The sequence below is a fragment of the Bombus flavifrons genome, chromosome 7, assembly GCF_040668555.2.
Source record: "Bombus flavifrons isolate JBK064 chromosome 7, iyBomFlav1_principal, whole genome shotgun sequence".
Classification (NCBI taxonomy): Eukaryota; Metazoa; Arthropoda; class Insecta; order Hymenoptera; family Apidae; genus Bombus; species Bombus flavifrons.
Window position 1 is genome coordinate 15,451,392 of NC_138448.1, and position 15,010 is coordinate 15,466,401.

The window sequence follows — 15,010 nt, forward strand, 5'->3', positions numbered from 1 at the left end:
TGATAAATTAAGATATAAAATAATAAATTAATAGAGTACGAATTATAACAGCTTGTCTTATGACAATAATTGTCATATAGGAAATATAGAAATCTCTCTGGTTACACTTTACTTTAGGGTTCGAAAAATTTTTTATTTTTTTATTCGCAATCTTGTGGTTTTCGACGTGTAGAATCTGCGGAATCCATTGGTTCAAAAGTTATGACTATGTAAAATTGAGCATTTCAAGGGTATTTTACATATTACTTTGACGCCATATTGACTTCTATCCATAATTCGTCCAATGAATGGACCACACAGATGACATCTGATTGGTTCACACAGGTGAGCATTCACATGCTCTTTACATACACTTACCTTGTTCAAGAATGGAGTGTTTTCGGATCGTTTCTATCAACAAAGCCAACAAATCGATGTTATAACTGCAGAAACATTGTAAAAACAAATTCGCACAGGTGATGGTCAAATTCATTATCATGAAACGAGGGAAATGACTTCTCTCCCACAACTGAATTCGATTCTATTTTTTAGGTATGCTTAAGTATTTAGGCATTTACGTATCAGTAGCTGTACATACTGTACGTATAAACAGATTTCGACACTCGCTAGGGAAAATCATCCTAATATTGAATCGTGACCAGTTGTGAAAAATCAGCATGGAAGACAAGAAGGTATGGTTCTACGCATGCGTGATATACTATGAATGCTCAGATAGAGACAGATACAGTCTACTCATCTTTGTCTGTCTCGAAGGAATGCGAACTTTGCTGATCTTTTATGCTGATTTTTTACGATTAGACGATTTACCCTAGCTAGCGTCTAGATCTTTCTATATGATCGTGCTTCATATGTATCTATGTAAGAATATATATATATATATATTTAGTTACATGTACACCATGATATAAATGAACCAGATTATAGTTTCGCCTAATTACAAAAATATCTAATACAATTATTAAAATTTCATTACGTAACAGTACAATTTATAAATTATCTTAACTCCTACTTGAAAATATCTTAAAATTATCTAATTCTTCTTAATTACTTAATATTTCGTTTTTTATGACGAACAATGAAAAAGTATATAAATTATAACGTAAGTACTTACTTTGATATATATTTGTTATTGAATATGTGTATATTTTCGTATAAATGTTTTTACATATATAGATATGTATTAAATTTGACTATATTAGGATATATTCGAATCCTTAATGCAATAGATGTCACCCTTAGATATACAGTGACTATATATATTTGCATACATATTTTGGTTTTATTACATCTGGTTATCATGATGCCCGATATTTTTTTACTGATTTTCGTGATATTTAAAGAAAAGCCTACCGGTATACGCTATGGCAAGTAAAATACGTAAAAAGGTTTCTAGTGACGATTCGCTTTCATTATCTTATAATGAAGGTGTTGGAAGGTAAAGTAAATATTGGTATAGGTTAATATTATAATTTGATATTTTGACAGATATAATTAATATGAAAAGTGATTGTGACATTAATGCGTAGGTTTTGCAAGCAGTACCTCCATAATCTTTAATTTTTGTTTCATCAATTTGTACTTAGTATAATAGTATTAAGTGTTCATTGATTATATTTAAATTCATTTCAAACTATCTGTGCTTATCATAACATCTATATAATTTAGAAGTATAAATTAGAAGAATAACAATAGAAATAGTAAAATATAATAATTCTATGGTTATATTTTATAGTTTTTTAATGTGTATGTTCTTAATTCGTTTTATGTTTTTAATATGTCAAAATATACAGTAGTAAACAAACTTACATCATTTCTTTATAGTATATGGATCTGTATTTGCAATATCTTACTTTTTTATATATAATAATACAAACATAAACAAAGCACAAAACACACATTATTATAAATACAAGTAAAAAAGCCTGTTTTACGATAATATTACATCCAGGTAAAAGAATTGGCAAATTCTTAATAATAATATTTGATTTAATGGTTTCGATAATGGAATATGTTAAATGTTAAGCAACTATAATTTAGTATTTTATAGTGTATCTTTTTCTGTTGTGTTCGTAAAAATATAAATTTGCCATACTACTCAAAGTTTAGTTATTAACTTTAGCAGCTATACAAGTAATGAAACATTAACATGCTATTTTAATTAAAAAAAGCAGCAAATAAGTATCTTTCTGTAATGGTTTTAAAGAAAAAACTTAAATTCTAAAAAACAAGTGAAGTTACTAAATACAATTAAGGGTATGGTATATAAAACAGACATATAATAACTTTATTTCTTAAATTATATATTAGTCCAACATTTTTAATTTGATCTTTAAGGCATATCAATCTTTTCATAGTAATTAATTAAGTGTTAACATTGCATTTGTTTTAGTATTTTAATACATAATATATAAATATTATTTGTCATTATTATTTCAATTAATAGCATTATTGAATATGTATTAGCTAAACATGTATAATTATAAGGTAGTATATTAAATATAATAAAAGGAGGATATACATATAAACAATATATGAAATTTTACTTTTGTATGCAGTATATTATTTATATTATTTATATCTTTTTTGTATTTAATTGTTTCTAATTATTTTGATTTAGTGTGTATTATATATATATTTCAGAATCGCAGGTTTCAAACATTACTCAACTTTTAAAATATCTCCCACTGTCATAGAAGAGAGACAAAAATTTTGGAATGAATTATTTCTTAAATATTCAGAAAGAGTATGTATAATTTCTATTTTTTTTATTACATAGATATTTACTAAAGAGTTTTTTCTTTTCATAATAATAGTAGTAATTACAACATATTTTATTTCAGGAATCTGATGAAACTGAGTTGGATATCTTTACATTAAAACCATGTCGAAAAAAATTCTATGAGGAGGAGAAAACAAAAATAGAAACGATAAAGCAGCCTATGTGTAAACCATTAAGTGTGGTACAATATTGGGTAAATACAGGTTATCTACCTTATAAAGAACTTTATGTAAATAAAGGAAAACAATTGAATATTGAATTATCTTTGACAAGCGAAGAATGTATAAGTTCATCGCATTATAAGTCTTCTAGTAGTTCTGTTGATACTGCTGCTTATATTTTATCAAACATGAACACAACTAATAAAGTGGAAACAATGGCTATTGTAGAGGGAGCAAAATATAATTCAATAGAAAGTTTTCAAAAGACACAGGATATCGATGTAATACAAAATAAAATATGTGAAGAGAATAACGGGGACAGTAATGAAAATATATTGGAGACTAATGGTAGTGATGAACAGCAATATTCTCCTAAGATTTGTGAAATGTCAAATCATGTGTTATCACAAAAGGATAAGGATGAGGAGGAATATATGACACAAGCACAAAGAAATATATATGCAGATGTTGCTACAGATATGTTGTCAGGAACAATTAATAGACATGAAAAGCTAATACGTACATTTCATGATAGTATTAATAGAAATTCTTACATTGAACAAAATTTATCAAATACAAAATCACCACATGTCAATCAAACTTACTTGACAGAAGAAAGCTTTAAGTTCGAAGAAAGTCCCACAAAAATAGGACATCGGAAGAAATTATACACTGGTAGAGATTCACCTGTTGATCTTATTAGCATGAAAAGTAATAACAGAAGTACAATATCTAATTCAAATCAAAATTTACATCCTGCGTTAGATTTTGAATGTAAGTTATCAAAAAAATTTAAAATTAGTAAGAAAAGAAGAATGAATTGCTTTTCCACATATAATAAACTAATGAATAATAGCCAGTTTAGTACTTCTAATCATAAGAAACGTAAATGGAAGAAAAGTATACTAAAATCCAAGACTATAAATGACAACATTACAAAGAATTCAGTGATAGACCAACATTTAGTAAAAAGTGGCACTAATAAATATGTAAATAGATCTCTATCAGCTAATGTATCTATAAATAAACAAACCAAATTTAATAAATCCGTAAATCGTTTACAAAAAATAAATACAAAAGAATATAAGAAATTAGAAGAATTACAAAGTTTGAATCCAGTAGTTTGTTTAACACGATTATCAAAAGATGACATTGCAAAATATAAAAGATCAAAGAAGATAATAAAAAGTATTAACAATTTAAGTACAATTGAATTATCAGGACTTAGTAATCCACGACGTAGACGATTAAATAAAATGACAAATATGAAACACTTAGTTGTTCGTTTATCACGTTTGTCAGAACACGATATTGAAAAATATAAGAGGCTAAGTAATGTGGCATTAAACCTAAATTCAAAGGTTCGTTTAAAACAATCATCAGAGATCGAAATTCAAAAGTATACAAAATCTACTAACACTATGAACAATTCTAGAAATTTAAATCCAGTAGTTTTATTAAAAAGACTGTCAAACTTTGATATTCAAAAATATAAAAGTGCCAATAATAAAAGTACATTAGGTCGAAGTGATTCATTTTTAAAATTCGCCCAATTACAAAATGGTGATAAGATTAATAACCTTCCACAACTTGATAAATTAATGCGTATGACTTCTACGTTACATACTGTTGCAGTAACTGAAGACACAGCTAGCGACCAAACTACTGTTTTGCTTTGTAAATGTGATAATATGTCACTCGGCGACTGTTCTACAGATAATTTATCTATATTTTCAAAAAATAGTTCTCAACCCTATTCTACGTCTGTAATAACTCGTAATAATCATATGTTACAAATAAAAGAAAAATTTCATGAAAAAGGAGAAGAATTAAATAGCGAAATATGTAATAAAAAAATAGGTATGACAAAAACGCATGCTAAAAATAAAATAGAAAGAGTAAATGATAAAAGTCAATTAAAGATTAGTACCAATAAAAGCAATCTTAAGAATAAGCGTGATTCGAGAAAAAGACAATTTACAAAGCTACATAGTATAAATAATTCTTTTGAGACTAGTTCGGGAACTTCAAATATAAATAAAGATGTACGTCATATAAATGATATAGCATCATCTTTGAACAAATCAGACGTAGTTCTTAAAAGAGGTAATGAATCTATGAATAAGAATAAAAAAAAATCACATATCTCGTTTTCCTCTGACGAAGATAATGAATTTATGAAACTTGTACATTGTTCAGAAGATATGCAAAAATTAAAACTAAGACAATATTATAAAGTATTGAATGAAAAATTCAATAGTACAGTAGATAAATTAGAAGAAACAAGGAATAGTATGATAAAATTTACAGTTTCAAGTATGAATTCAACTAGTTTATCAAATAAGTTACTTTCAGACTGTATAATTAAAGATAGTAGGTTTAAAAAAAAACAAGAAAATTTAAGCCCAATGAAAAATGAGAAGTGTTCGTAACAATGTAATTTATTGGTGGAAGAAGATTGTAATCAAAAGTTACGTAAAACAGGAACTGAAATTGAAAATTTAAATTATTATCCAAGATGAGTGTTACAGAAAACAAAAGCAAATCTTTATGTATTAAAACAAAAATTTTTGATCCTGAATCATTGACCTAATAATATATTTTGAGATGACAAAGAATAACTTAATAGAAAATAATTTATAGTTATTATATTCTATTAAAAAAAGAAAAAAATTCTTGGTATATATAGCAAAATGTAATGCATTTAGCTCATTGCAGCAAATTATGTGTGCAGAAGTAAATGCTGGTGACGTAGAATAAGATTCAACTAATATGGAATAGATATTATATACAGCATATTCTTGTTATTTTTAGTGCGCGTTTTGTTCTTAAATGACAAATATGAAGAAAGAATGACAGAAGAAAAACTTATACAATGTTTTATAAGCGATATAACAACGTATATTAATTTTCTACATTTGCAATGTTTATATATGTTATTGTATTTTTTCTCTTTCATCTTGTTCTGTCACCGTTTACGAAAAAAATGTCTATACGTCTATCTTATAGTAATAACGTACATATCTGATATATTTAACCTTCTATCGCACATTTCTTTTGTAGGCGACACTAAATGCAGTTTCTCGTAACGACCATAGTCGTCATTTGCGGCAGTACGTTAACCGGTACTCTCAAATAACGATTCAAGTTTTTGATAGAAAGTAGTAATATGGTTAAATGTAATAGGTTAAATATAATGTTCCAAAGGTTAGATATCTAAGTGAATGTGTAAAAAGTGTAGAAAAATTGACAAGGAACTTATTATCGCTGCAACGAAATGTAAAAATATAAAAATTGATATAAGTAGCATACTTATATAGAAATTAATTCAATCTGAATTAATTAAAAACAGGCAATATTGAAGTACCTTTATTTTAAAACTGCTGGATGATATTTCAGAAACTTGCAGAAGTATTTAAGAATTTTCGGGGCTTTTCAAACATAAAGAACTAAAACAAGCTGCCTGAACTTAAACGACTTAGTCTGCAGATGATATACATAACAAAGGTTAAAAAATAGGTTGGACGGAGGGTTAAATGAAGAATTAGTTTGATTCTCTATATTGCATGTTTTACCTACATATAAAGCACTATTATATATTTTTTGCTCTTGTATATATATTTTGATTAATTTTTTACTTTCAATTATTAATTTATCGTTTACAATTAATCAATGTTTCGTTTCTATGATACTTTATAACAAATTATATTAAAATATAACAATAAACTGTTTTTTTTTATACATATTCTGTTCCAGATCCAAAGCTATTACATAGTTTTATTATTATTATTTGTTTGAGTATAGTTTGCTAAGCATCCTGTCTCTTGTACATATGTTCCTTATAATCAAAATTTGCAGAAAGTCTTTCCTATTCTTTTCTTTTCCATACAGTTCAAAGATGTTTACATTTCAGTGTTTTCAGCTTTTCCATATTACGTCTTCTTTGCATTGCTTATCTTATATATATTCTGTTAACAGAAGATTGTCCTCAAACAGCAACAGTTTCATTTGTTTGATTACTTTTTGGTATCCTCTTTTTATGAAAAAGTCATCAATATCGTATACAAGTAAGGAATATAGAGTCGTGCTCAATGAGTCTTCCATGAGTCTGAGACATGCATCTCCTTTATTCTCATTCCACCCACTGTCTTGACCCTCATCATTGCTTTTTCATACTATTTTTTTTATCAGCCTTATCATTCGTGAACTTAAGCCCATGTCAAATAACTTTTTCCATAATACTGAGTTCACGACTGAGTCGAATGCTCTTCGAAAATCTATGAATGTTGTCGGTAATTTTCCTTTTTATCTTTTACTTCCAATGTTATCTTGATGTTCAGTACAAACAGGTTTAATACAAACTCGCATAATCTGTCTTCGCTTCAGAACCTGATCAACAAATTCCGAAAGAATTTTAGTTTCCTTATACGAATTCGTGATCCTCCAATTTGTCAACATTTATGTATATATATGTCTTTAGAATTGTAAATATCAGAGTAATACCTCTGCAGCTCTTAGAGTCCAATTGGTTGCCATTCTTCTATAGCAATGTCTGCTCGAATTTACATCATTTTTCATATGTTATTAAATATTCTTGGTAATTGCATTTCACGTTTAGAAGCAGTTCTTTATAAAACTCTATTTGTATTCTATCTGAATAATTTCTAACCTGGATTTCTGGCGTCAACATATTTGGCGGTGTCAATGATTCCTATGGAATTGTCCTATTGAATTCCTCAGTCTTGCTTATCCCTATTTACGTTGCTTGATTTCTTACATCCATAAATCGGTGTTGACCTTGAATTTCAATTCAACATCTCTTTGCATCGCATTTATATCGCGTAACACTAGTCCCGAAGAACAAAAGTCTCAAAGGAATCCGAGGAATCTCTTGTAAATGGGTTGCGTTCTCTTGGAAAATGATCTTAAATTTTCATTGGTTCTTACATCGATGTTATTTATATTTCGAAATCAGATGGAAAGAGAGTAGTTTCGTATTAACGAGGAAACAGGAAATTATTCCTTAGCGCATGAGATAACCCTCGTAAATAGAACGTAGCATGTCACTTCGTGATTTTAAACTATTGTAAAGTTACTTACTGTATGAAGAAACCTTTACGAACAAGGGTCGAAGAATGGACGATTACGACGATACGTGGAGGACGGAGGACATATTGTGGAAGTTATACTTCGTAAATGAATAACAATATCAATACATTATCAATACATACATTATCAATTTGTTAATATATGCATGCATTTATTTTTTATACATATAAATGTTTGTTTGTAATTTATTTTTTTTTTTCATTTTGTTAAGTTTAACTATCGAATCGCTACGCCCAATATATGTTGCCTCGAAAGAATCAAATGAAAAGGGTGGGATACGTAACCGTCAAGAGTAAATATATCCCATGTAACATGATGGAAACCAACATCTTTAATATTCACAATAGGATCGATATCTAGGTGGCAACCTCCAAACAACGATGGCCATATTTTTGTTTGTGATAACACTTTTTGCAACCATCGTACAAACGTTCCTTCATTCTCAGGTACATGTTCTATAAATAAATATTGACCACCCTGTAACAAAGAACAGAACAAGTTAGATAAAATCTTTATATATATATATATATATATATATATGTATATATTTACCTATTTGAATAAAATATCTGCTGATAATATTAAATTGCATTTTCGTATTTAACTATGCATACAAAATTGAATTATAGTAATAGATATATATATATATGTATAGAAAGATGAAGAAAAGTATGATCGGAAAATAATAAGTAGATTTTTATGTATTTAATGCACATAATATGCGAAAATATATAAAATCGCTAACATGAAATATTTACTCTTCACATAAGTACGATATTTACCCTTTATAATATTTAATAATTTCGAAAATTATGATATAAATATTTGCAAGCATTTGTTATATTGTTTACACCAGAAGTTTAAAGATTAAATAATAACACTGTTTATTCCATTAACATAACTTTGTTATATTGGCGTGAAGATTTATAGATAGTTCAAGTTAAAGATATTTATATTACTGTAAAATCGAAAGCTTTCATAATCAAAATTATTATTAAAGCACAAACGTGTTCTTATGGTTTTGTCTGGAAAATTAATAGAATTAGAAAATTAATAGAAGAGAATGTAATAATAATTTTGATAAAAGCATTTGTCTTCCATTTCGGATTATTTATTAAATACATAACATATGCATGTCGTTATGAAAAAAGAAATGCTGTCTTTCAAAACGATAAGATTATCGATATATTTTTTAATTCCTCTTATTAACCAAGCACTTTTGCTGAATATATCGGGTAAGGCAAGATTTATAGATTTTAGGTCAAACGATGCTTTTTTAATTCAGTGGTAACTCGGTTTGTACGATTTCGCGTTATCATGAAGTAGAAATCGCTCGAAGATGATGGTCGGAGTCACTTTAAATTATACGACAAGATATTTTTACATTTGTGTCGCATTTTTATCCAGACACGTTTGCGATACTCTTCTTCGATCGTCTAAAGTCGATTAAAACGAGATACGTCGTTCGGTTGGAAACCACCATCTCTAAGCCTTTTGGACAAATCGTGAAATTTGTTTTCATACTTCTGTCAAGTTATTTTGGTTGCTTATGTCACGGATTTTTCACGATGAGTATAATGAAATGTACGATGGCGAATATGTAATTTGTTATTTATAATTATGTACATGGTTGATCATATCTAATCGCAAACTACTATATATATGTATGTATAATTTCTGAAATTTAAATTTCTTAATCTTACTAACAAATAAAATATTAAATAAACGAATATCATTAGCATTATTTAAACTTTACCACGAGAATTTATCTATGTATATACGTGCGTATACATAATATATACATGTTAATTGTTAATAATTATTAGTTGGTCCTCATTGATTGTAAATACATAGGAATATTAGTATCTTTTAAGTTAAATTACGACATGGTGTATATTGAAAGCCTTCGATTAATATGTCGATCAAATTTAGTACATACCATGTATATATATATATATATAGTATAGTACAATATAGTATGGTTGATTAATTATTATTTTACCGGCGTTAATACCCTGTGGATCTCTCGAAGCGTCGACTGCAACGATTTCACCGAGCATAACGATCTTGTTGTCACAACTACGTCTACATATCCAGTGGGTATCTCTTTCAAACAGCTACCATCGCCAACTATTAGACGTTCGATAATGATATGCGAGAATTGCCAAGAACGATTCCCGTTTATCAAATATTCAGGTAGTTTTAGATTTCGGTCGACTCCGATCAAGTGCGTACTGTCCGAGTAGAATTGTATATTTTCACCTGTAAGATTTAAACTTAATGCATGTATATCCACGTTACTTTGATGCGTATTTTTATAAAACAGAATTGCGTAGATACGTGTATAATACCTTAGAGGAATAATCTAATCGACTTTAACTTTGGTATAGTTGAGTCATGTTACGTTTATACCTATGCATACTGAATTATACAACAAGAAACGAATTAACCTAAGGCGATAACGTGATCCTATCAGCTGCCGAATGTTAATCGCCGATGGTCTTTTGCATTTTACTAGGACGTTCGGAAATACATATTGTGACATTTGAATAAAGAGAGTAAATATTAAGGCAGACACGATTTTCACAGAAACTTTTGTATCGGTATTTTGTATCGTCTAACAATAAAAGCAGAAATACCGTTGCATTTCAATGTTACTGATAAAAGAGTTTCCTGTCGCAAATTATACTTGTGTAATTTATGACTACAGCTATACTATGTGACATGATCGACGCTCATCAAAACATTTGTAGGATACAAGTTCTATGATTGTAATGTTATTAAATATTCGATATATTAATATAGAAATAACATAAGACGATATTATCTATCCTCTGTGAAAAGATACAGTTACTTCGTAACATCAAGTATATTGTAATTTTGTCCTGCTTTACGTTGATATTGCATCAAAGAAGTGTACTTTATGCGTCTTTTTATTCATTTTTAAATTACATATTAAATTTATATCTAATCCATTTTATTCAAAATTAATTTTATCGTCTCTTATCGAATTATTTTTTGCAAGTCATTTTTGATTATTTAAAATCTCCTTGTTTAAATATAATTAGTTCCTTTATTTAAGTTTGCTATAGAGAATCAATTAGGTCTCGATTTATTCCCAATATTTCGAGAGCGAAATTAGCATAAGATCGTGTCACGTATGTATCCATATATGTACGTTTGCTTATAGCGAAGTCACAGAAGTGCGCTTTTGATACAACGGATGAAGCTTAGACAGCGCGTATATGGAAGAATAAGAATTATATCGAATAACTTTGTCTCTTATAATTTATAATTTATATTTAACGGTACAATGATACGTAGATGCAAAGTCGTCGAAATAATACGTATACCCCTTATCATTTTATTACTCGTTACCATTTCTGCTGCATACAACGATCTTTTATCGTATGAAATTATAATTAGTAGTACGCTGTTAATACGCGATTTATTATTCAAATATTTTTGTTCTTCCTTTTATTATCTTAAATTTGACTCACTTGCGAGGAGCGTTCAACGTACAATATCTTCCAGTCTTTACGCTTAATGCTTGATGTTTAATATCGACGCTTGATGCTCGTAGTGTACCATATATTCATTTAATTATTCTAAGTCGTAAATATCGTAATGTAGCTGTGTTACATACGTATCCAAAATATCACGGATAATACGAGCGGTATAAAGACAAAAATTCCAAACAACTTTCCAACTGTCCATTTGCATTTTTGGAAGGAAAAATTGAAACGAGTTCTATGTGTGTTACGATATAAATTGCTGGCATAAATAAAAAATAATTGCTCGAGGAGTAAGTCTTCTCTACTTTCGGTAAGATTTAGACGCACCACGACTACAGACGTCATTTAATTTCAATAATTCATCCGGTAATAACAAATTAATATTTTTAATATTAAGATCAGTTTCGTAAACAGGAATAAAAAGTTAAAAATCTCAGTGTATTATCACGTACCAATTAATCACGAGGCAAAATACGTATTTAAGTAGGATTTCAGTTGAACATTACGATATTAACCGTTAATAATGTACGTACATGGAATGCACACCCGTTTTAACGCCAATCTCAAGCAGACGTATGCAACCCATGGATCGTAATACTTTGTCGCTTGAAACAACGTACTGTAACGACTTGAATAAATGCTTCTTATAAGGTACCATGAGTTCGGCACACTCCACTTCGAATCCGGTTAAGTGAACCTTGTAAACGTACTGTCTCAAATTTGGCCATTTTCGCAATATTGAAATCACCATGGTAACAAAAATAAGCATTAACAATCCATAACTTGTAATCACGTCGCGCATCCACAGATCCTTACTGCTCATCTTTTGTTCTTTGTGGCCTACACTTGTGCAGAACTTCTTAAATATTTTCGTAACGTGTATCTTGCTGACTGAACGAACCGACTAAGTAAGAAGACCGAGCGGCGACACTTTTTAAATTTCAATGATTGGCTTTGCTTGTTTCGCGCTTCTTATGTAAACTTCTTACACTGATTTCGAATATGTTTTATAAGACATGCGAGTGTACATTAGTAGGCGAGTACATTTTAACACGACCAGTGTTCGCTGAAACGAATACTGTTGGCTAATCATACACGATAAGATAAGTATTACAGCCATATTTTCTGAATGAGTACTACTTCGTTATAATAAGTTCTATTTTAAAGAACGTAGTTAACCGGTCATTAGATTTTGCACTAAATAATACCAACATTCCTATGCATACGTGACAAACAATTATTATATCAGCTTTAGGAAAATATTCTCTGCTTTCTATTTTATTTGTACTATTTCGTTGACTCAAATCTACATGGTACGCTTTAGTGTTCTTTGATGCGTTTACAACGCTAACGTGTAATTTATACGAAACAAAATAGACAAACTCGAAGATGGTAACCCGCTAAGGGCAAGCCATCCACATGTTGTTTAGCAGTTAAGCTAGAAAAATTTACCGAATGTTCAGCTGGACAAATTGTAAAGTACAAATTAAATAATAATAATAAAAAGAAATTTAATTTATATTCTATAGTTACGCATAGATCGCTGCTACATGTTTCAAAATGTGCATAATGTGCACGATGAAAAGAGATCGCCACGAAGGTTATTTCAATATCGTCGATATCTTTTTGCATATTATTATCAGCCTCTTGTAATATAATGTGACGTTGTACACGGTATCAAGAGCAGTTCAATAACCTATGACACGATGACTTTGAAACGATCCGAGAAAAAAGTAAAAATTGTAACGATGCGAAAATAATAAAGCAAGAGGAGGATAATGAATCGGTTGTCCGTGTTTGAATCGCATCGTGCCATAAGCTCGAAATGGTATCGATATCGGCCAGAAACTAACGCATATTTTCTAATTACTAGTAATACGTCTTCTATTTCTAACAGAAGAATAATCAACGTACCTTTAAATTCAAACGATTCAAATAAAGTTTTTGCTATATGCGATAGATCATTGTTGTATATTTTTTAAAAAAACTTAAGTGTCATTTTTTTTAGACTTCGGTCTATTGTTTTCGACTATAGGCGCACAAAATTCGCGACACTTTGATAAATTTGGAAATAAATAAATAAATAAATATATATGTATATTCGCCATACGGTTCGCTGTCAAAAATCGAAGAGAAGAAGCGAGAAGGAAAAGGGGAGGAGGAGGATGAGGAGGAGGAAGAAGAGGAGAAAGAACGCGTGTGCTGAAAATTTTACGGAAGAGAACACGATTCGGCTGGTAGAAGAAGAGGGAGAACAATAGTCTCACGTTTTCGAAATGCGAGAAAGAGCGTACATGTTAACAAAGGGGAAACAGCCAGCGGGCAAAAAGAAAAACGTTCGAAACGAACATATCGGCGCTAGGGGAGCATGATTCTTTGTCACTCGAGTTTTAAGAGTGACCACAAACAAAACGGGTTCGATCAATTTAGTCCCTCGAGCGAGTGCGTGCATTCGTTTGCCTCTTGCTCGTGCTCTTACGCGTACGTACACGCACCATACATATATCTTTGCGTTTCACATGCACGAAACTCGAAATTCGTTCGATTCAGAAGCATTTCGCCAGCTCCAGAGAGGCGTTTTGTTGTTGGCATTGGGGCGGAGAGGAGGCCGACCGTTTTCGTAATGGCTCGTTGATTCCAGAGAATCGCCGTAAAAAATCATACATACATCTTCCCTTCTTCGTTCTTCGTCGGCGTTTTTATTTTCTCTTACTACGTGCTCGTCGTGGCTCGCACTGTTCCTCGACGTTTCACTTCGAAAGAGTTCAGCTATATCGGGTCAAGATACATTCGACGTCTCAGGGACATTTTCAATCGTATTTTGCGGATCCTTTAGAGATCTTGAGAAAATACAGCAGTCGATAACACCATATTTATCTACGAAGATAAAATCATATTTATTTGATCGTATTCTTACGGTCAAGATGATTACACGAAATTAAAGCAGGCGGACCGTGAGATAGAATCGTATACTATGCAACTAAGAGGTACGTAAGATGTCTCTTATACGTTGGAAATATCTTGGTTCGATATAATTGGTCGAATAATATTTTCACAGCGATAACTGCAATATTTTTACAGCGATAACTGAAAAATCGCGTTTTTCGAGTTGCGTCACTTTTCGTGCAACGGTACGATACGCGCGAAGATTAAATTTGTCTTATTTGAGTAGAAAAGTACATGTCCTTTTACTCGACGAATTAATTTTTTTAGTTCGGTATTTAATTCGTTGTCTACTCGACTGGAAAGTTTCGGTATTTTTGTCCCCGCGTTCTTTTCATCCCGCTTTTTGTCATTCGAGAATGCCCGAAGGCTCGTCAGCAAATTTAAGTTGGACACGTACAAGCACGTGAACAGTTCTTCGAGTACTTGGACGGCTTATTGGTGAGCACGAAGCGAACGGCCTACCTATCTGTTTGATCTTTCGAGAGTGAAAAATATTTAAA

At 30.2% G+C, this 15,010-nt stretch overlaps 2 protein-coding genes and 1 long non-coding RNA gene across 8 annotated transcripts; 1 reads left to right on the forward strand and 2 right to left on the reverse strand.

The window, feature by feature from the left end:
* The first annotated feature begins 56 nt into the window (after positions 1-56).
* On the forward strand, positions 57-6,171 carry LOC138181597 (putative leucine-rich repeat-containing protein DDB_G0290503). 6 transcript variants are annotated; one of them, XM_069116561.1, is made up of 3 exons: positions 57-455; positions 2,641-2,743; positions 2,841-6,171. In XM_069116561.1, exons 1-3 carry the CDS (start codon positions 301-303, stop codon positions 5,370-5,372), a joined length of 2,790 nt encoding a protein of 929 aa, XP_068972662.1. In that variant the 5' UTR covers positions 57-300; the 3' UTR covers positions 5,373-6,171. The 6 variants fall into 6 exon arrangements, with proteins under 6 accessions (XP_068972662.1, XP_068972664.1, XP_068972666.1 ...); XM_069116563.1 differs by lacking the exon at positions 57-455 and adding an exon at positions 476-531; XM_069116565.1 differs by lacking the exon at positions 57-455 and adding an exon at positions 532-671.
* Positions 6,172-6,327: 156 nt separating this feature from the next.
* Positions 6,328-7,740, reverse strand: LOC138181599 (uncharacterized). Its single transcript, XR_011173547.1, has 2 exons — positions 7,610-7,740; positions 6,328-7,492 (listed from the first exon to the last, which is right to left on the reverse strand). It is a non-coding gene; the product is annotated as an uncharacterized LOC138181599 (long non-coding RNA).
* Positions 7,741-8,172: 432 nt separating this feature from the next.
* LOC138182127 (thiol S-methyltransferase TMT1A-like) lies at positions 8,173-12,596 on the reverse strand. The gene is made up of 3 exons (XM_069117721.1): positions 12,111-12,596; positions 10,052-10,311; positions 8,173-8,526 (listed from the first exon to the last, which is right to left on the reverse strand). Exons 1-3 carry the CDS (start codon positions 12,385-12,387, stop codon positions 8,266-8,268), a joined length of 798 nt encoding a protein of 265 aa, XP_068973822.1. The 5' UTR covers positions 12,388-12,596; the 3' UTR covers positions 8,173-8,265.
* Positions 12,597-15,010: the final 2,414 nt, after the last annotated feature.

Excerpts from the sequence above, each read along its gene's own strand:
- LOC138182127 (XM_069117721.1), bottom strand. The coding sequence starts at position 12,387 with ATGAGCAGTAAGGATCTGTGGATGCGCGACGTGATTACAAGTTATGGA. Across the intron at positions 10,312-12,110 it reads TGAGATTGGCGTTAAAACGG|GTGAAAATATACAATTCTAC; the intron begins GTGTGCATTCCA and ends TAAATCTTACAG. Across the intron at positions 8,527-10,051 it reads TCCACAGGGTATTAACGCCG|GGTGGTCAATATTTATTTAT; the intron begins GTAAAATAATAA and ends TCTTTGTTACAG.
- LOC138181597 (XM_069116561.1), top strand. The coding sequence starts at position 301 with ATGACATCTGATTGGTTCACACAGGTGAGCATTCACATGCTCTTTACA. Across the intron at positions 456-2,640 it reads GTAAAAACAAATTCGCACAG|AATCGCAGGTTTCAAACATT; the intron begins GTGATGGTCAAA and ends TATATATTTCAG. Across the intron at positions 2,744-2,840 it reads TTCTTAAATATTCAGAAAGA|GAATCTGATGAAACTGAGTT; the intron begins GTATGTATAATT and ends ATTTTATTTCAG.